The sequence below is a fragment of the Stegostoma tigrinum genome, chromosome 11, assembly GCF_030684315.1.
Source record: "Stegostoma tigrinum isolate sSteTig4 chromosome 11, sSteTig4.hap1, whole genome shotgun sequence".
In the NCBI taxonomy this organism is placed as follows: domain Eukaryota; kingdom Metazoa; phylum Chordata; class Chondrichthyes; order Orectolobiformes; family Stegostomatidae; genus Stegostoma; species Stegostoma tigrinum.
Window position 1 is genome coordinate 41,776,264 of NC_081364.1, and position 20,389 is coordinate 41,796,652.

At 39.6% G+C, this 20,389-nt stretch overlaps 1 protein-coding gene across 11 annotated transcripts in view; it reads left to right on the plus strand.

Moving 5' to 3' along the window:
* Positions 1 to 20,389, plus strand: part of foxp1b (forkhead box P1b) — a 483,509-nt gene that overhangs the window by 399,730 nt on the left and 63,390 nt on the right. For all 11 annotated transcript variants that reach the window (XM_059649922.1, XM_048547287.2, XM_059649921.1 and 8 more), the window contains 2 exons: positions 12,553 to 12,657; positions 20,156 to 20,243. In XM_059649922.1, coding sequence (XP_059505905.1) covers positions 12,553 to 12,657; positions 20,156 to 20,243 — 193 coding nt within the window. The remainder of the gene's footprint in view (positions 1 to 12,552; positions 12,658 to 20,155; positions 20,244 to 20,389) is intronic.

A 20,389-nucleotide genomic window follows, 5' to 3' on the forward strand; every position in this document is an offset into this window, starting at 1 on the left:
GATATTGTTCTGGGGATCTGGGTTTGAACCCTGCAACAGCAGATGGTGGAATTTTGAATTCAATAAAATATCTGGTATTAAGAGTCTAATAATGATCATGAATCCATTGTCGATTGGTGAACCCGATGGATTTTTCCAACAATGTCCTTTAGGGAAGGAAACTGCCATCCTTACCTGGTCTGGCCTACGTGTGACTCCAGAACCACAGCAATGTGTTTGACTCTTAACTGCACTCAGGGTAATAAATGCTGCCTAGCCAGTGACCCCTTCATCCCATGAATAAATAAAGGGAAGAAAAAGGGCCATATCTGCAAACTGGTCCAATTCTACATCCCATTCCACATGCTTTCATTTCCTGTGATAGATTCCTTTTTCTTACCCATTTCACCTTTGGTGGAATATCAATTTCCACTGCAACATTGCAACAAATTCTCTAAACCTCTCTACCTTAGTATTTTTATTATCCACCTTTTAAAGCCTCTCAGGCACCATTCGGCAACATGCATTTATGTAGAAAAGTTTCGCAAGATGTTTTAAAGGTTCATGGGAATGAAATGGAAAATCAGTGATCAAAAGGTGGATATTATGGAGGATCTTAATGAAGGAGATGCAGATGAAAATATTTAAGGATGGGCTTCAAGGATGTGCAGCTCAAGGGGCTCTTGTTGTGCAGAGTCAGAATCCCTACCCCAGACCAAGAGGCCTGGGTTCCAGTCCCATCTGCTCGAAAGGTGTGCAATAACATCTCTGAACAGGTGCTTAGCAGAATAGGATAAAATAAAAAAAAACTGGAAAAGAATGTGAAGCTCGGGGCTTTTATGGCTTGGCAGAGTGGTAGTGCCCTTATGCCTGGGCCAGAACAGATTGTTTCAAAAAAGCTGTGCAGCCTAGAGAGCTGATGACTAAGCTTTTTGTCACTTCTTCATGCTCTTCTTTCATGTCTTCCCTTCTCTCTCCATTTCAGTTGCAAAGAACATTGAGAATTTTTAATATTGAAAACATTATATTCTTGAAGTTACCCCTGCCTCATCGGCACCTTTGCATCCTCCTCCACTGTCTCTGAATTATCACAATTGTCGAGATGGGCTGCAGATTCCTCCATCTAAATACTAGGAAGGCTGAATCTTTTTCTTTATTCATTGAAGGACTAGAAGCATTTCTGGCAACACCAATATTTATTATACACCCCTAATGAAATGGATGTGGTGGGCTAGCTTCATTAATACAATGTTAATGCCTGACAAGGCCATTTCAGAGGGCACTTAAAGTCAGTCAAACAATGGGAGTCGCAGATGGGTCAGAATAGGTAAGGGCAATAGCGAACCTCACCAGTTTCATAGTTATCTGGTAGTTTTGTGGTTACCAATACTGATCACTGCTTCTTATTTCAGATATGCTAAATAAGTAAATAACTTTCGGTCACTGCCACGAATTGTCCTGAAACCATTGACTCCACCCCCTCTTGAGATCATGCCAAACCTTTTTAACCCCTTGTGTCTTATTTTATACTGTGAGTTTCTGACCATATGCCCGCACCTTCTGTAAAACCATCCATATCCACCACCTGACTCTGCCCCTCAACTTAATTAGTCTTGGAAACCTTGTTTATCTGTAGAGTTGACTTTTCCAACCCTCTCCTGGGCTCCTTCCCATATTTAAACGTCTGCCTTCAGCCAAGCTTTTCGGCATCTGGTCTGATAGCTCCTGATGTGATGTGATGACAATTTCTTTTTGATAGCTCAAAGCATTTCATCGAAGCATTATCTTATTATTTTTCAGGCATTCCTTAAATGCACGTTGTTGGTACAACCTATGACTTAGGGACAAGAGGCTTTTTCTCATCTGTTCACTCAGGCTGATTAATTTTCTGATCTGATATACTGGTTGGCAACGTTGTACAATGCCAACATATACACAGAAAATTAGCCCTTGATACCAGTTTTCATTTTTGAAATGCAGTTCAGATGTAAAAAATATCAAGATATGGACATTTTACTATGTGCTATTAAGCTTTGATTGAACAAAAACAGTCTGAATCTCATAGGAGTTTTCCTTGCTATTTCAGTGTCAAACTCACCTCTCCAAAAGCAGACGATTGAGTTGAAACCACAGCCCTGACGTGAACATAAGTAGGGACTTCAGTACAGTATTGAAGGAGTGGGGCACTGTTTGAGGTGTCCTCTTTCTGATGAGAAATTTAATTAAGGCCTTATCAGAACTCGGGTGGACACAAATGGCGCTTTTTAAAGGAGAGCAGGGCAGTTCTCCCTATACATATAGAGACTTACATCGCTGAACCAGCGCCTAAGGACAAGTGAGTTTATAAGGTCATAAAGTAGGCTATATAAATTTTGGTTTTTTTTGCACTGGCAAGAAACTGTCAGGTACATGAAGGTGGTATCTAAATGGCTGGTTACGTTGTTTTCCAACAAATTCCACTGAAGTTATGGTGGCAAAGAGGATGTGTGTAGAAAATAGAGTATCATAATTAGTACTTATTAAATCTTGAGCCAGTGATCTAGAGACCCAAGCCAATAGTCTGGGAACATATATTTGAATCTCACTATGGTGAAATTTTAATTAGGTAAAGTTTAGAATTTTAAAAAGTAGTTTAGTAGATAACTTGTAACTGTTGTCAATTATCACAAAAATCTGTTTAATTGATTTAATAATGTACTTTCAGGAAGGAAATGTGTCATCTATATCTGGTCTGGCCGACACGTGAGTCCAGACCTAAGCAATGTAGTTGACTCTTAACTGCTCTGTTAACTCTCTGACCCAGAAAGCCTCTCAGTTATATTGTACTTCTACAAAGTCTAAAGAAAGGAATAAAATCAGACAAACTGCCTGGTATCAAAAACAACAACAGGAAACTCAACTCTGATAACCCTGCAAAGACCTCTACTGATGTCTGAGGCTTTGTGCTAAAATTGGGAGACCTGTCCAACAGACTAGTCAGCAACAGCCCGACATAGCCACACTCATGAAATCATGCCTGACAGTCAATGGCCTAGATTTTCTGATGGCTAGACAGTTTTCATTGCAGCGTGCATGTGGGGAACACTGCAGAATTTCCAACATGCAGTTGCCCCAGAATTTTCTGCCAGGCAATTCCAGTACACCAGAAACCCTCTGAAAGTCTCCATCTAATTCAGAAACATTGGAAGGTTTCTAGCACCCTAACATCACACTTATCTTGTGTACATGTGGTTTCGACAACAGCTGTCAAAGTAGCTGTCGGGAACTTTAAATGTCAGATTACAAGAGCTGACTGTTGTGAGAAGGGACATAATTTGCCATCCCCTGACAGTTCTGTGCTACAAGAGTCATGTGCTGTTTGTGGTCATACCAAGCACAAAGGAAAATGGTTATGGTTTGTGGGAAGTCAGTCATCTCAGTCAAAAAACGTCACTGCAGGTGTTCTTTGGGATGGTATCCTATGCTTGATCATCTTCACTTGTTTCAGCAAGGATCTTGTTGATAATTATACAATGTTCCATATCATTTATGTCTCATCAGATATGGGGCAGTATGTATCCATATGTAGCAAGACCTGGTCAACTCTCAGGCTTGATCTAATAAGCGGCAAGCAACATTCATGCCACATATGTGCCAAACACTGACTATATCCAACAGGAGACAATCTAACTGTTGCTTCTAGAAGTTTGTTGGCATCGCCACCACTGTTAAAATCCTAGGTGTTATGATTGACCAGAAACTTCACCGGACCAACCATATAAGAAAATATTTTTGCTGAAATTATAGAAAAATCAGGAATGTGTGTGGAATGGTTGCTTAGTGGTTAGCATTGCTGCCTCACAGTGCCAAAGATCTTTGGGCAACTGTGCAAACTCCACACAGACATTCTGTCCTTAGGGTGCTCCGGTTTCCTGCCACAGTCCAAATTTGTGCACGTCAGCTGGACTGGCCATGCTAAATAGCCTGGAATATCTAGGGATGTGTTGGCTGGGGGGGTTAGTCATTGGTTAGTCATTAGTCACCAGGATATGGTAAGCGGCTGGGTCCGGTTGGGATGCTTGTTCAATGGGTCAGTATGGACTCGATCAGCTGAATGGCCTGTGTCCACACTGTAGGATTTCTATGATTCTGTGTAAATACTGCCTACAGGGAAGGTCAGAGGCTCAGAATTTTGTAGTATATAACTCTCTCACTTCCCGACTCCCCAAAACCTGTCCTCCATCTCTAAGGTGCAAGTCAGGAGTGTGTTGGAACATTGTTAACTTGCTTAGATGGAACAGCTCCACCAATACTCAAGAAGCACAACATCATCCAGATTAGAGCATCTGTTAACTCAATTGATGCTGTCCACTGGTTTCCAATATGGGAACTGAATGCCAAAAGAAAACATTTTCACTGAAGGTATAGAAAAATCAGGAATTTGTTCTTTTCTCCATTGTGGCTGATACACAAACAATAAAGTTGGGTGTGTGTTGATTCAAAAAGGGAACGTATTCGAATCCTCTGGATAGCATCAATTGCAATTATAGAATTTTTTTGCAGATGATGTAACAGTGAAAAGGAGGTGGAAGAAGAAAATGAAGACAAATTGGAGAGCCACGTGAAAAAAACACACCATGGGTGATTTCACCTATCCCGGTTATTAATTAGACAGAAGATTAGACAGTGGATAAAGAGGATAAGGAAATAGAGTTTCCACAATCTGTACACAATTCCCATGAAACCAGAATGCAAGACTCTGAACAGGGCAGTTTTTTTTTAATGAACTGTGTAATGGGACGTGAACCAGAACAGATCAGAGAACTAAAAGGATGGAAGCATTGAAGTAATAGTGACCGTGGTAAGGGAGATGCACCTAAGTATGATGAAAACCAGGTAAATAGGTTGGACAAAATCTGATTTTGAGGAATTTAGGATAGAACTTGTGAAAATAATAGGCAACCATGCAAGCAAACAGTAAAATCAGACAGCAATGAAAACATTTTAAAACTGTTAAATAGAGCGCAGGAGAAATATAGTCTGCTCAAAAGAAAGGTAAAGCTGAACACTGGTGAGGCTGTGTGGATAATTGAAGACCTAGGGAATAACTGAGCGTCACCAAGAAAAACTGGAGTATATGGCCACGAGCAGAATGTTATAAGAGAAGATACGAAGATATTTGCTGGAAGATAAGTTTGAAAAAAACAAGAGGCCACAGTGAAAGTAAAACAAAATAGTTAAATATTTCACGTGTGCAATAATTTACAAAGAGGAAACTAAGTTGGAAATGTGACTACTAGGAGATAAACTGGATGACACCATAGGCAATAATAAGGAGGGTGCAGTATTATTAAATAGTTATGTTGCTGAATTAGCTGAGTTACAATGAGGTAAACGAAACATTGAATAACGAGGTGAAGAGAAAGATCAGTTCATTCGAAGAAATTGGATGTACCGAACAATTTAATCAGGCTTAGAGGATAAAACCCCAGGTCTGGATGGAGTGTATTACATGCATTTTAAAAGAAACTAGGGAAGAGATAGCAGGGATATTACAACATATATTTAATAATTGATTAGAAAAGGTTATTGTTCCAAATAACTGGAAGCTAGTTAATGTAATTCCTGTACTCAAAACGAGGGACAAAATATTTCTGGTGAATTATAGAACACTCTGTTTTTCTTATCACTAATTTTAAGCAATGAAATCCCTTTTTAAGGAGAGAATAGCGGAACATTAATAAAAGTAAAAAAAACTTGTAATGAATTGTCAAGATTGAATTTTGAAAAAAGGATAATCTTGCTTGATCAGTTTTATTGAGTGTTTTAGAGGAAGCAACATAAAGGGCAGAAAACAGAAAAGTAGATGATGTATCGGGAATTTTAAAAGACCTTTGATAAGGTGAACAGGAATATATTAATGAAAAAAGTTAGACAATCTGGTGTAAGGAGATGTGGAGAAATGGTTTACTGCTTGGCTTAAGACCGAAAACAGAGTCGTTGTACATTCAGAGTGGCAAAAGGGACTAAAGCTGTTTACAATTTGCATTCACTTTGAAATCAAAACACAAGTTTTAAACTTGTAGATGGCACTAAATTGGATGTGATATGGTCAATACTAAGGGGGGCTGCTAGAAATGTTATTGATAAAGTGGCAGATTAGGGAGATCAGTGGCAAATGAAGCTCGGCAGAATGAGATGGCCCATTTTGGTGGAAAGAATATTTATAATTTTGAATTTACATTTCTTGTTGGGTCAGAGGAACAAATGGATCTTAGAGCCAATCATAGATTGATGGATCGCAGATTAACAAGATCCTTGGAATCAAAGCTCACTAAATACTCAATTTGATTTCCAGAGGGATAATGTTAAAAAGTAAGCTGTATAATTTTAAAATAAAATATGCAAAAATGCCTTTCTATAGCTGGATAAAATCTAAACCTCCCAGCAAACATATCAGTCACTTCCATTGTGTTTTGAAGTTTGAATGATGCTCGTATCAACACTGGGGTCAGCCAAAAGTTGCCAAAAATTACAAGAATGCTACAGGTAAGAGAAACTGAAGCAGTTTTCTTGAATGTTGTGAAATGCTCGGGGTAGTCCAACTCAGGATCTGTCCTGCACAAAGGGTGACTAGCCAATAGACAAGCTGCACATCACCCTTAACTCTTTCTGGGCTGTTTTCCTCATGAAATGGAAGAGAAGTATTACATGAGCTGTAACAGGGTGCCCCAGCTTTGATTGTTGGTACACCTAGGATGGTATCCAGAGTGAGTGAGTCGGCAGTATAGAGGACATGCAGGTTTAGTGGTGTAGCGTTTAAGGGAGGGAGAATGAGTGGGAGGGATATTGTCAGCAATCATGAGTGTGCTAGAGAATGACTTTTGGAGAGGCCGGGGTGGAGGCGGTATTGAGTACTGCAGCCAGCATTGATTGTGAGATATTGTCAAAAAGAGGATGTAAATTACAGGAGTAGAGAAGGACATTGATCTTCTTCCAACTGTGTTGGGCATTCCTCCAAACAGCTCATAGACTGCATAAACTAAAGTGGGGGAAGGAAATAAACATAATAACTATCACTAGAGAAGAAGTTCTAGGGAAACTAATGGGGCCAAAGGCCAATATTCTACTGATCTGACGGGTTGCATCGAAAGGTTTTAAAGATTATAGCTTCAAGGTTAGTGGGTGCACTCGCAGTGATCTTTCAGTGATCCTTAGGTCCTGGAAAAGTCTCAAAATTGGAAAACTGCCAGTGTAACACCCATATTTAATAAGCAGATAACTGTAGGCCAGGTAGCTTAACGTCTGTCGTAGTGAAAATGATGCAGTGAAAATGAAAAAGCCTATTATATCGGATGTAATAGCAGAGCATTTATAAACACACAATAGGGTGTCTCAGTGGTTAGCTCTGCTGCCTCACAGCGCCAGGGACCCTGGTTCGATTCCAGCCTTGGGTAACTATCAGTTTGTACATTTTCCCCATGTCTGCGTGGGTTTCCTCCAGTTTCCTCCCACAGTCCAAAGATGTACAGGATGGCTATATTAAATTGCCCATAGTGTTCAGTGATATGTAGATTAGGCAGGTTATAGGGGGATGGGTCTGGGTGGGATGCTCTGAGGGTTGGCATGGACATGTTGGGCCAAAGGGCCTGTTTCCACACTGTAGGGATTCTATGATGATTCAGTAATAACCAAGTCTAACCCAGGTGGAAACCTTGAATGAGGCCGGAATGGTCTGGTGTTACAGCCATTGCTGCTGGTCCTGGCAGACGTAGAAATCCTGAATCTACATTATTCCATCTAACAGGCCGCCCATGTCACTGCTCGCAAAATGGAACACTGATATCCCCCATCTGCCACATGTGAGCAAATCTCAAGAACCATGTGAGAAAGCTATTGAATGAAGTACTTCTCTGGGTGCACAGCATGCTTTTAAATATGATAGCATGGGGTGCATGTAATACTGATGACTTCTGGCATGTGTGCTGAGTGGCGAATTGTTCCAGGAACAGTGCATAGTGAGATGGGACAGAAATCTGATGGGAGTGACTCCATTGGGTTATGATAGGTAATTAATGAGGTGAGTTTGATCAGTTAAAGCGAGAACTCTCAGTAACAAACCCTCCAAGAACCCTTATCATCATTTGTATTTCAAAACTTTGCTCCAGAAAGATGTCAGTCAGTTTTCAGCTATGTTCTTGAGTCCTAATCCATCCCCAGCAACTGACAGAAACAGTCTCTTTTTATCTAACTTACCGATTTGTCTTGATGTTCTGAAAACCTTGATTTGATATCTGTTTGTAAATACTACTTGTTTGTTCTATCTCTTGGAGAGCTATTAGCATAGTCCATGAACATGAAGCCTATCTTCATCAATCTGAAATTGTCTGCTGTAACATTGAGAGATGGTGCTTGTACTAATATGTTTGGATTCCAATGCTCTGCCACAGTAGGCTCGTTCACAGTTTATAATAAACAGACTTGCCATTCTTAATCTTGCCCTTGCAGGATGCTGTTGTGAATGCCACCTTTCATCAATAAGTAAAGTTAGAGATCAAAAATAGTAGGAACTGCAGATGCTGGAGAATCTGAGATAACAAGGTGTAGAGCTGAATTAACACAAGCAGCATCACAGGAACAGGAAAGCTGACGTTTTGGGCCTAGGCACTTCTTCAGAAATGACCTTTTCTGAAATAGGGTCTGGACCTGAAACATTAGCTTTCCTGCTCCTGTGATGCTGCTTGGCCTGCTGTGTTCATCCAGCTCTACACCTTGTTATCTTAGGGATCAAAAACTTTAGTTTTCCTTGTGGATGATTGAATACTCAGCAACTGATTGTAAAGCATCATTGGCTTAAACCTGGGAACAATTCAAAGACTCAGTGCAATAAGTCTATGCAATAATAATAATGCAGTTAGGATTAATTGTGTTGCCTGTGTCATGATTTGATTTATTGTCATGTGCATCTAAGTACAGTGAAAAGCTTTGTTTGTGAGCAGTCGAGGCAGATCATAGTAAGCCAGGACATACAGATCATAGAGTGAAAAAGAAACTTGGACAGAATGAGGCATACAGGTTACACCGCACAGAACGTGCACTAGCGAGATCAACATTAACACGATCAGCATTATTTGAAATTGGACAGTCCATTCAGCAGTCTAATAACAGCAGGGAAGAAGCTTTTCTATCTTCTGCCTCGCAGAAGAGGTTGTAGGAGAGCATTACTGGGTTGGATGGGTCTTTGGTGTTGGCAGCCTTTCTGTGGCAATGACTTGTGTAAATGGAGTCTGAGTGGGAGCTTGGCTTCCATGATCGTCTGGGCTGTGTGCACGACCTTCTGTAGTTTGTTACAATTCTGGGCAGAGCAGTTGCCATACTAGGCTATTATGCACCTGAACAGTATGTTTTCTGTGGTGCATCTGTAAAAGTGCATCTGAAGAAGGGTTTAGGGTCAAAATGTCAGCCTTCCTGCTCTCTGATGCTGCTTGGCCTGCTGTGTTCATCCAGCACTACACCATGTTATCTCAGTTTCTGCAGCATCTGCCGTTCCTACTGATTTTGATCTCTAACTTTGTTTATTCATTATTATTTATTACAGACATGCCAAATTTCCTGAGCCTCGTGAGGTAAAAGAGGTGTTGTTGTGTCTTCTTCACTGTCACAACTACATGAGAAGCCTCGGACAGGTTGTCAGTTATCACTAATCCTGGGAACTTGGCACTCTCAGCCCTCTCAATCTCTGCACTGTTGATATAGATGACAGCAATGTTCTCCTTTATTTCTGAAGTCACTAATCAGTTCTTTAGTTCTGCCAAATTGAGAAAGAGGTTGTTGTCATTGTACCACATCACCAAGCCCTCTATATCCATTCTGCATTCTGACTCATCATAGATGTTCATCCTGCCATGGTAGTGTCATCAGCAAACTTGTAATTGGCAGACATTCAGAATTCTAGAGTGTACAGGGAGGACAGTAGGGAAGGCTGAGGATGTATCCTTGGGGAGCTCTCATGTTGTGTGTTGTCATGGAGGAGATGCAGTTGTCACTAATTGCAGTCTGTGGGGTCAGAAAGCTGATCCTGTGGCAGAGGACAGAGCTGAGAGCTAGGTCTTGGAGATTTGAGACCAGCCTGGAGGGGGATAATGGTGTTGAAGGTGTCCTCATTGTCCCGTTGGTCTAGGGATGAATGCAGGTCTAGGGAAATGGTGGCTGCTGTGGACCTGTTTATGTCAGTAGGCACAGTGTAGAGGTTTGACGCAGGTTGGGAGACTGGAATTGATGTGGGTCCTGTCCAGCTTCTTGAAGCACTTGATGATTATCGAGGTCAGAGCCAGTGGACAGTAATCATTAAGCCATTTTCCATGTGCGTTTGTAGGATGATGGTGGTCTTCTTGGGGCAAGTTGAAACTTCGACTTGGAGGCAGAAGTTGAACATGTCATTGAATACCTTGCACGAGATCTCTGTCTGGCCTATCGGTTTCCTTGGGTTATCTCCCAGGAAGACCAATCTGACAGCTGCAGCAACAGAAGAAACAGGTGCATCTAGGGCTGTCAGGGCAGGTGACACCACACTGCTGGCATTCTGCTCATACTGAGAATAGAGAGTATAGAGTGCATCAGGGAGGGATGTGTCTTTGCCTGTTATCTTGCTATGCTTCATTTTGCACCCCATTATATTGTTTAGGCCTTATCACAGGCAGTATGGAGTTTGTATAGTTGGTTTGGGCCTGTACTTTAGTACAGTACTGCCTCTTCTCATCCCTGATGGCTTTGCAGAGGTGTCCCAGTTCATCTGAGGTTTCCAACACCCAGATTGACTTCTTTGGCACGCAGTCCTCCACACATTTGCTAATGAAGTCTGTGATGGTGGTAGCATACTTGATCCAGATTTCCTTTCCGTACGTGAATATGGTCCAGTCCACCGAATCCAGACAGTCCCGGAGAAACACTTCTGCTGCCTCAGACCAGCATTCTGTTCCTTTCTGTGAAGGATCCTACCGTTTCAGAGTCTGCCTGTAAGCTGAGAGGAGGAACACAGCATTGTGATCTGATTTTCCAAAGTGTGGATAGTGGATGGAATGGCAGACAGGGATGGGTTATCATTCCAGTTGCAAATGTTAACCTGGCTTTGATTGAAAGTTTAACTTAATTTCATGTTTTATCTTGGAAGCAAAACCTACTATTCTGATTTGTCAGTATGCAGCTGACATTATTGTTGAGCTACAGTTTGAGTAAGCTATTTCAACTAGACTTCTGGAATATATTTTACTAATCAAAGCCCTGATGGTATTGAAATGCATGAAAGGGAATATCGTTTATTACTCAGTTGAACAGAGATAACATCTGACCATTCACCACATGACTTGGATCAGTTGTGGCTTGTGACAAGTGAAGTCAAATTATTCTTACAGATTGGCTATAAAACATGAACAATATAGATAATTGCACTTAATATGAAGTTATAAGTAGAAGTTTATTTTTACAGCCCCACACATTTATTTTAGCTTGCCCCGATTTCCTCAGTGTCTCACATCCCAAGCATAATTCTCCAGTATGAAGGGCAGCTGACAAAAGTAAGTATTCATTCTGTTGCTGACTTGTAATAGAACCCATGAAAAAATCACATCCAGTTGCAAACTGGCTACAGGTTAGCAGAATTTATCTCAATTGTCATACAGAAACGACTCTATCTACAACTATCAGAGATGAAATTCACCACAATTGTTTTAGGCTGAATAGATCATTAATGTTTATCAAGACCACATCCAGTGATGTTACCAAGTCATTACTTCTTCAGAGTAAACATAGTGCTTTGTTTCTGGAAAAATGAATAACCTAATATTTAGAATATGACAGACGTAGTCTTTTATCTTTGCTGTATTTGAAATATTCCTAAGTTATGTAGTCTATTAATAGCCTTGCAAAAGTTAACCTTCAGCAGTAAATAATTGCTTCCTGACCTGAATGCTGTGTAGTAAATACAACTGGAAACTATTCTGAGAAATCTCTGAAATTCAATATTTGCAATGAGTGAAAGATTGCAAAAAAAATCTTGAAATCCAGTGATCTGGGAGAGAGACTGCAATAAATGACCAATACTGATTTATGAAGTTTATACTGGAATGATAACGGCTGTTGTTACAGTCACATAGCAAATATTCATAATCAACCTTTTACCAATTTCTGAATTACCCAATGTGCATTGATGTTATTAATCTATTGGTAATTTTAACTACTGAAAATAGATTATATGCTAATAAGTTTTGAGCTTTTGAAAAGGACACTGACATTACATTGGTGTAGTTGAACAAGCACGATGTGTGGACCACTTTCATGGAGTTCTGATATACCACATTGTTGCATTCGTAGCAGATGTCTGACTGGGAAATAATGTAAATGCTTAAACTATTAAAACCCTGGTACAGCACAATCTTGGATACATTATTTTATAGCACTATTGCCTGGTTTAAAGTTTCCTTGCTGTAGTATGACTTGTATGACTTCTGTACATTTCAGCTTGATGAAGAGACTCTATTGTGTGTATATAGTACTAGCTGTAGCTAAAATGTATATATTCTGCTTTCTTCTCTTCAGTTTATCCCATGAGGAGCATGGTTGCAATCATCCTTTATATGGTCATGGTGTGTGTAAATGGCCTGGTTGTGAAGCAGTCTGTGAAGATTTTGGACAGTTTCTAAAGTAAGTCCAGCCTTCTCTTTTGCTCAAGATTGATTGACATTTGATTAACTTGGGACTCTAGGAGAGAATGCCATTGACCCAAATAAAATACCGTCTATGGTATAGAGAATTGCAGTAAACTAGCTTGTAAAATTAGAATGGCAGTCATGGGAGTGATGGTCAGAATCAAACTGATAGTCCCATGTTTATACTAAATGGAGGGTAAATTGGAGGGAGGGGGAGGAAGAAAAGTACAGTATACTTGCACTATGCCCGTTAATTTATGTATCTTGGCTGATATATACTTAAGCTAGTTGAAAAGAAAATGAACATCCGCAATTCTACATGTGAGTAATGGATGATGTATCAGGGAAAAAAAAGCAGACATTGTAAGTAGCATGCATATTTATTTCCTTATTTGTTTTTTTGAGCAAGCTGCAGTGCTGGTTCATAAACTCCTGGTTATTAATTAACTGCTAAACATAATTGGCCAACTGTTGCAGTGCAAGCAGGAACTCTTATTCTATACGATAAACAGCATTGCTTGAGAACCATTTCTGCACAGGAATTAAAATATGGCATTCTCAACAGATCCATTACTAAAGCTTGAATGTTATTAATTCTTACATTAAATTAGTTTTTTTTAATGTTACCAGGGTTTTTTAAAAAAGAGCTTGTGTACAAAGTCAACCAAAGTTATAGTGTTTAACCATTTGTGAACTACATTCATACATAATAGATGCTTGGTAGTTACAGAAAGTGTTCATCGTGTTCAAATGATGATCCCTGTCTTGAGTTAAGAAATTGTGACTTTATTTAATAATTGTTACTTCATATTCACAAAAATTATACTGGTTGAGTAATCAGACCACTGTCTCATTTTGGATACTGAAAACATTTCAGTACTGAAATGGCTAAGAGATTAGGTCATTTTGCAGACAGTGATACAATCCCATCTGTTTTTAATACTGAAGTATACAAACAGCTTTAGAGAATGGAATGTAACACTTAAAAACAAATTACTGACACTTGACCGTTGTATTTTTTTACACCAGCTTCTTTTAATAAAATTTCACATAAAATGCACCCAAATAAGTTTTAAGCTGTATGGAAAATGAAAGAAAGACTTACTATGAGTGATTTTTTGAACTTGTTTTTATTAGCTCACTATGGTGTAGTTCAGTTGTTTGTCTAGACTATTCAAACTCAGCAAGCATTTAAAGAAAAACTTGAATTATAAAGAGACTTCTATTTAATATGTTCCATGAGCATAAGGCCTTCAAAATTTTCTGTAGGTTCGAAACGCTTCCGTATGAGCTTTTGCAGTATTGTTGTTTTTAATTTGAAGAAGACTGTGTTAGACTGTTATGTATGTGGAAAAATGTTAATCTGTATAATAAATTCTAAACTTGCTCAACATTTCTCAAGAATTTGACTGTCAGGACAACAAGATAAATTTTTAAAATGTTTCACTTTGTTTACCTAGCGTGAGTTTTTTTCCTCCCCCAGATAAGTTATTTTAAGCCATGTACTTGAGGTCCTCAGCTTCATCAGGCATATTGGTATTAGTTAAGATCTTGCTGTATACAAAACCAAATATTGATTGGTTAAACCTTTCATGGAGTGGTCTAAAGAGGTCAGAATGACCCGTATGCCACAGTGCCCTCTAGTGATATCAGACTTAAAAGGAAGATAACTTTTTTTTATGTGGTAGGTTTCCTCACAATTTTAAAAAGATCCTGTTCACTTTATTTAAATATCCGTAGGTTTTGTCAGGGAAGACAGAATGTTACACAAAATCTTAGCTTACTTACTTTCCTTAACTTTTATTTTAAACAAAACTTTTCCTTATTTTAAGGAAAAGTAGGAGAAACACATAAACTGTTGGACAAAAAAGTCATATAATATGTTAGTATGTTTGCTTAAAATGGTGTTCTCTTGGATTCAAACTCTTGGAATCTCATGAGCACAAGCTTTCATTGGCACCCAGCTGATGGTACAGCCTGATCGGGTACAGAAGAATGATGCTAGCAACAGGGAAGAAAAGATTTCAGGAAATATGCAAGAAAATATGATGGAGGATAATAAGAAGGCAGGGCATTAAAGGTCCAGGGCTCTAAAGGGAACCTGGCATTTGGCCACTAAATAAGGAGTAAAGGAATATAAATAGATATAACACAGTGTGGAGCTAAGGGAATACAGCAGGCCAGGTAACAGCAGAGGAGCAAGAAAGTTGACATTTTAGGGAAGGACCCTTCTTCAGAAAAGGGGAGAGGGGAGGTAGCTCAGAAATAGAGAGAGAGAGAGAGAGGAGGAGGAGTAGGCTCGGAGAAGGTAGGTAGGATGGTGACAGGTGAGTGCTGGTAGGCAGTGGTGGGGATTGGTCAGTGAGGTGGGAGGAGCGGATAAGTGAGAGAGAAGATGGACAGGTTGTATCAGGTCAAGGAGTTGGGGCTGGGAGGGAGAGTTGGTCATGGGATGAGGCTGGAGGTGGGGAGATTTTGGAGTTGGTAAAATGCACGTTTAGGCCATTTGCCTGAAGGCTCCTGAGGCAGGTGGCGCCGTTGTGATATGGGAGGAAACCCAGGAAGGATATGTCTCCCAGGGAATGGGAGGGGGAGTTAAAATGGTTTGCGACTGGAAAGGGTTATCGTTTGTCATGAACAGAGCGCAGGTGCCCTACAAAATGGTCTCCGAACCTCTGTTTGGCTTGACAGATGTAGAGGAGGCCACATGGGGAGCATCGGAAGCAGTAGACCAAGTTGATAAATGTGCGTTTGAACCTCTGCCTGATGTGGAAAATTTGGTTTGTTCCTTGGATGGAGGTGAGGGGAGAGGTGTAGGGGCAGGTGTAGCAATTTCTGTGGTTGCAGAGAAAGGTGCCGAGAGTGGTGGGGCTAGTGGAGAGTGTGGAAGGGACAAGGGAGTCTCGGAGCGTACGGTCCTTATGAAAGGGAAGGGGAGGGAACTATATCTCCTGTTCCAACCCGATATTCATCTGGACTTTCTTTGGGTTAGGAAAGTCTTGACTACAAGTGCGCAAGCACCTTTCTGATGTCAGTTTCCAAATGTAGGGACAATTGGAAAATTACATTTTCTTCTGAATGTAATTTTCATGTGCTTGTGTGGTTATATTTGGAAAGTTCATAAACAATGGGAGAACACCTGCTGGAGGGCCAAAAACATTCTGAAAGGCAAGTGAAATTTTTCACACCTTCACATATCACCATAAGATGATTTTTTTAATATTGTAGATTTGTTTACAATTTGAGGTGATTCCGCATAGGTATCTTTCCTTCAGTGGTGTTGACCACCATCGTGTAAGCCTTGTCATGCGTTGCAGTACTTTTTCCATCAGAGAAAGTACCATAACGTTTTACACTTTTATTAAAATGTTCGAAACTTCTATTTGTAACGTTCCTGCAAAGCTCAGTTGTCATGTTTTGTGCCATCATTGAAATTGCTCCAGCAATCTAATATAATCCAGCTTTTGTGGGTTGAAGAAAATCTGTCTGTTTGCTCTCCTCTAATGATTAACAGGAATTGTGCTTTGAAATAAGAATAGGACCCCATTCTATTCTTCCCATTTTTCAGGCAACATAGCTGGCGGAAAATGTTCCGTCTAAACTGCGTGGCCAGTCTGAGGGTCTGTGCATCCCAGATGGCATGTCAATACTGCCCTCACTTGAGTTCTGCTTTCACACTGAAGAAAATAAGAATGGAGGGAATGTAGGCTGTATGCTTGTATAATGGCAGATGTAGTATTGTGTGACCGTGGTCGGCTTTCAAAAGTTCTAATGATTTTAGCTCAAAGTGGTATATTGATCCAGCTTGAAACTTATAAGAGCAGGTCAGCTGGTGCGAATTCTCTGCTGACCAACTCACCTGACTTTCAAGAGCCAGGCACAACTCAATAGTGTAGTAGAATACTTGGCAGTTGTATGTGAGTGTAGCTCCAACAGGACTTAAAACTCAGTATAATCCAGGACCTTTATCAGCACCTCATCAACCATCTTCCCTCCACTGCTAATGCATAGTAGCAGTAGTATTTACTATCTACAAGATGCATGGCAGCATTCACCGTGGCTTCTTTGAAATCTTTCAAACTTTACCGCCTGGAAGGACAAGGGCAGCAGATGCAAGATAACATCACTGCCTGTAACTCCTCTCCAAGGCATACACTATCCCAACCTGGAACCATATTGCTAGCCCCTTTTGCTGGATAAAAATCTTGGAACTCCCTTTCTTATGGCATTGTGGGTCTACCTACATCACGTGGACTGCAGTGAATCAAGAAGACAGCTCAATACCCTCTTATCAAGGGCAGTTAGGGTGGAGCAGTGAGTTTTGTCAATTGATGCTTACATCCCACAAAAAAAGGGTAGAGTCGAAATTTCAACCAAAGAAACAAGCTGTTGCTGAAGACAATATATGACTATGTTAATGACTTTATTAACAACTTGTTTGTGAATGGAGAAGGCATAATTTGTAATTTTGCAGATGATACCGAGGTGGATAGCCTCAGGCTGGAGACTGATATTTATCAGCTAGGCAATTGGGCAGAGCAGTGGCAGAGGGAATTTAATCCTGAAAAATGTGATGTGGTGCATTCTGGGAGGTCTCGTCAGGGAAGGACATATACAATGAATGGTAAGTTGCTAGGGAGTACTAAGGAACAAAATAAACTTGGAACACTAACCCATAGATCCCTGAAAGTGTCAGTCCGGGTAGACAGGGTTGTGAAGAAGACGTACTGAATGTTTGCTTTCATTAGCTGGAGCTGAGGGTATAAGAGCAGGGAAATTTCACAACTTTATAAAACATTGCTTAGGCCACGGATGAAATACTGTGTGTAGTTCTGGTCACCAGATTATCAGGAGCATGTGATTGCGCTAGAGAGGGTGCAGAGAAGATTCACCAAGATGTTACCTGGTATGAAAAGTCTTGGTTTTGAGGAGCGACTGGATAGGCTGGGTTTGTTTTCCTCAGAGCAGAGGGGGGATTCTGAGTTATACAAAAGAATGAGAGGCAAAAACAAAGTAGATTATGAGAATCTCTTCCCCATGGCAGACATGTCTAACCAGAAGACATAAATTTAAGATGAGGAGCTAGTGGTTTAGAAGTGATATGAGAAATTCTTTTTCACCCTGAGGGTGGTTGAGGCAGGTACTTTCACAAAATGAAAGAAGCAACTGAGTGTACTTCAAATACCAAGGCATAGTAGGCCATGGACCAAGTGCAGGCTAATGGGATTAATGTAGTTTGGTGTTTGTTGTTTGCCATAACTTGATGGGCTGAAAGGTCTGCTTCTATGCTGTGCGACTGTATGACAATCAACAGATTTGTCCATCAAATTTATGACCTATGGATAAATGTACATCTTAGTATGAAGCAAATTATGCAGTGTTGCTGTATAATACTCAGAAATTTGAGTGTCAAACCTGGGGATGTAAAAGCTAAAAGGGGGCCCTCCCTCTTCACCATATTTGAGTCATATCTGAAGTATTTGAAATTGCACGATGAGCCTTCCATATAGCTCTTCAAAACCACAATTTTTGCATACGTTATCAGAAATGTACAACTGGAAATTTTTAACTGGTTTCCTGAAGGTTTTAAAAGCGTCTACAAGAGTTAGCTTTATTAAAGTAGGGACTGGAGTTTTACCAGGACACCAAACAAGATCAGGGTGATAGCAGGTTAAAATTGGTGTCAAGGTAGAGAAGTATTTTCAGACAGGGAATACTGTGTTTTTTTAAATATCCCTGGGTAGTAAGAACTCTGTAGCTAAGGTTGATGTTGTCAGTTTTCTATTTTTTGCCCTCTTGTCTGTAACCTATAAATACAGTCCAGCCAAAATAAATAGTCGTATCAATCAGTGCTCAAGGAAACCTTTTCCTAGCTTTAGGTTTCAACTGCTATTCTCATCTAATATGTAATTAAAAATAATTGTGGCTTAATTATTAAATTGGAATTGTTTCCTACGTTAATAAATTACCTTGGTTGTTTGCTGATATTAACTGATTGGAAAACCACTGAGTAAAGATATGTGCAACGTTTTTGTAGATATATTAACATTATTATCTGTACTACGGTAAAATTATAGAAAAGCCTTGGTGGTGATGATAAACTGACTAGAATGGAAGAAAGCCCAGCTTTGTCCCATAAAAGGGTCTTCATTTAGTTGGTTGTTTTATTGTAGCAATTTACATTAGCAACTGTCATTTCACTAGAAAGCTTTTGCATACACTTCATCTGAGGTCTAAAAAGTGACACATGCCAACATTCATAGTCTCTCTTTATGTCAGTTCCACTCTTTTATAGCCTTTTTATTTCAACCACATTTCACTGAGCTGCATTAGAGCATATTTGAATATTTCATTTCCTATTAATTATGCACTGTGACCCACGCTGTCATTACGGGAAGAGAGTGACCCATCTAATGTGACAAAGTCCATAAAGAATTGTTGGACATTCCTGCTGATGGGAGAAGATTCCTGAACGGTACTGTAACCATGGCCAGGTATGGTCAGTCCACTGCTGTGATGTGTAGTAAATGACAGAAATGAATTTTAGAAAGCAAGCACAAACGACATTTTGCTAAACTGACGAGCTGAGCATGAAGGCATGCTTAGTGACAGTGACCTACATGGTCATTGAAGATCTGATATAATTTATGATATATATAATATATTGGATCCATTAGTGAGCATAATGAAGTAGTGAAATGAAAGGGTATTTGTGAAATCAGTTCAAACATCCTGCTAGGATTATGATTAAATGATTAATGAAATGCTACTGCATAAGCATTTTCAAACAGTAATTCATGCAGAGGCTGATAAAAATCCTCCAATCATATTTCCTTCACATGTGAACCTTATCTAGACCATTTTATATAAATCATGAAATATGCTGTCTGCTGGCAAGGTACTTATTTAGATTAGTTATAAACGTGCAGAAAAAGGGAACATCTTTGCAGTATAAAATAATCATGCATAATTATATTCATAATTCAAGCTTGTGACAGATTCCATCTTTCTTATTCTTGTTGTCCTTTGCCTTCATTCTGGCTTCATTTGATTTCTGTTATCTTGATGACATAATTAACTGTTAAAGCTCAGAAAATAAGGAGACCTTTGAGAAGAAAAAGGTTGGTTGCTTTTTAATGGCACCAAAAGCTTTATGTGCCATACATATTCAGTCATACATTTCTGGAAGAAAATCATTCTGTGTCATTTTGGAGAATTACAAAACAGTACTTTCACAGGTTGATGGGATTTTACCTTCTCTTCACATTAAAATGTTGATTCCAGCTCATTTTTGTTGTCAATTTTTGGCTTGTTAGCTTTTTTTGCAAGTCATAAAGACTCTTTATGGTCAATTTTGAAATATTAAATGCTTTTCTTAAAATTAAAAAAAATTAAATTGTGCAACTGTGTATGAGTTGTTTCTGTCTCAGCAGCTTTTCTATGTTTTTAAAATGTTGATTATCTGAATATTGCACATTTTTGTTTCTTCTCAGACACCTCAACAATGAGCATGCACTGGATGACAGAAGTACGGCACAGTGTCGAGTACAGATGCAAGTTGTACAACAGCTGGAACTCCAGGTTGGTATTCTTCTGAAATAGACGTATTCACCAAATTACCTAACTGGTTTACCATCATGAAAAGTCTTGCATTAACAAGCTTGCAAAACCCATCATCTGTTTCAATTTAAGTTCTTTACCGTAGTCAGGGGTGAGGGGCTCTTCTG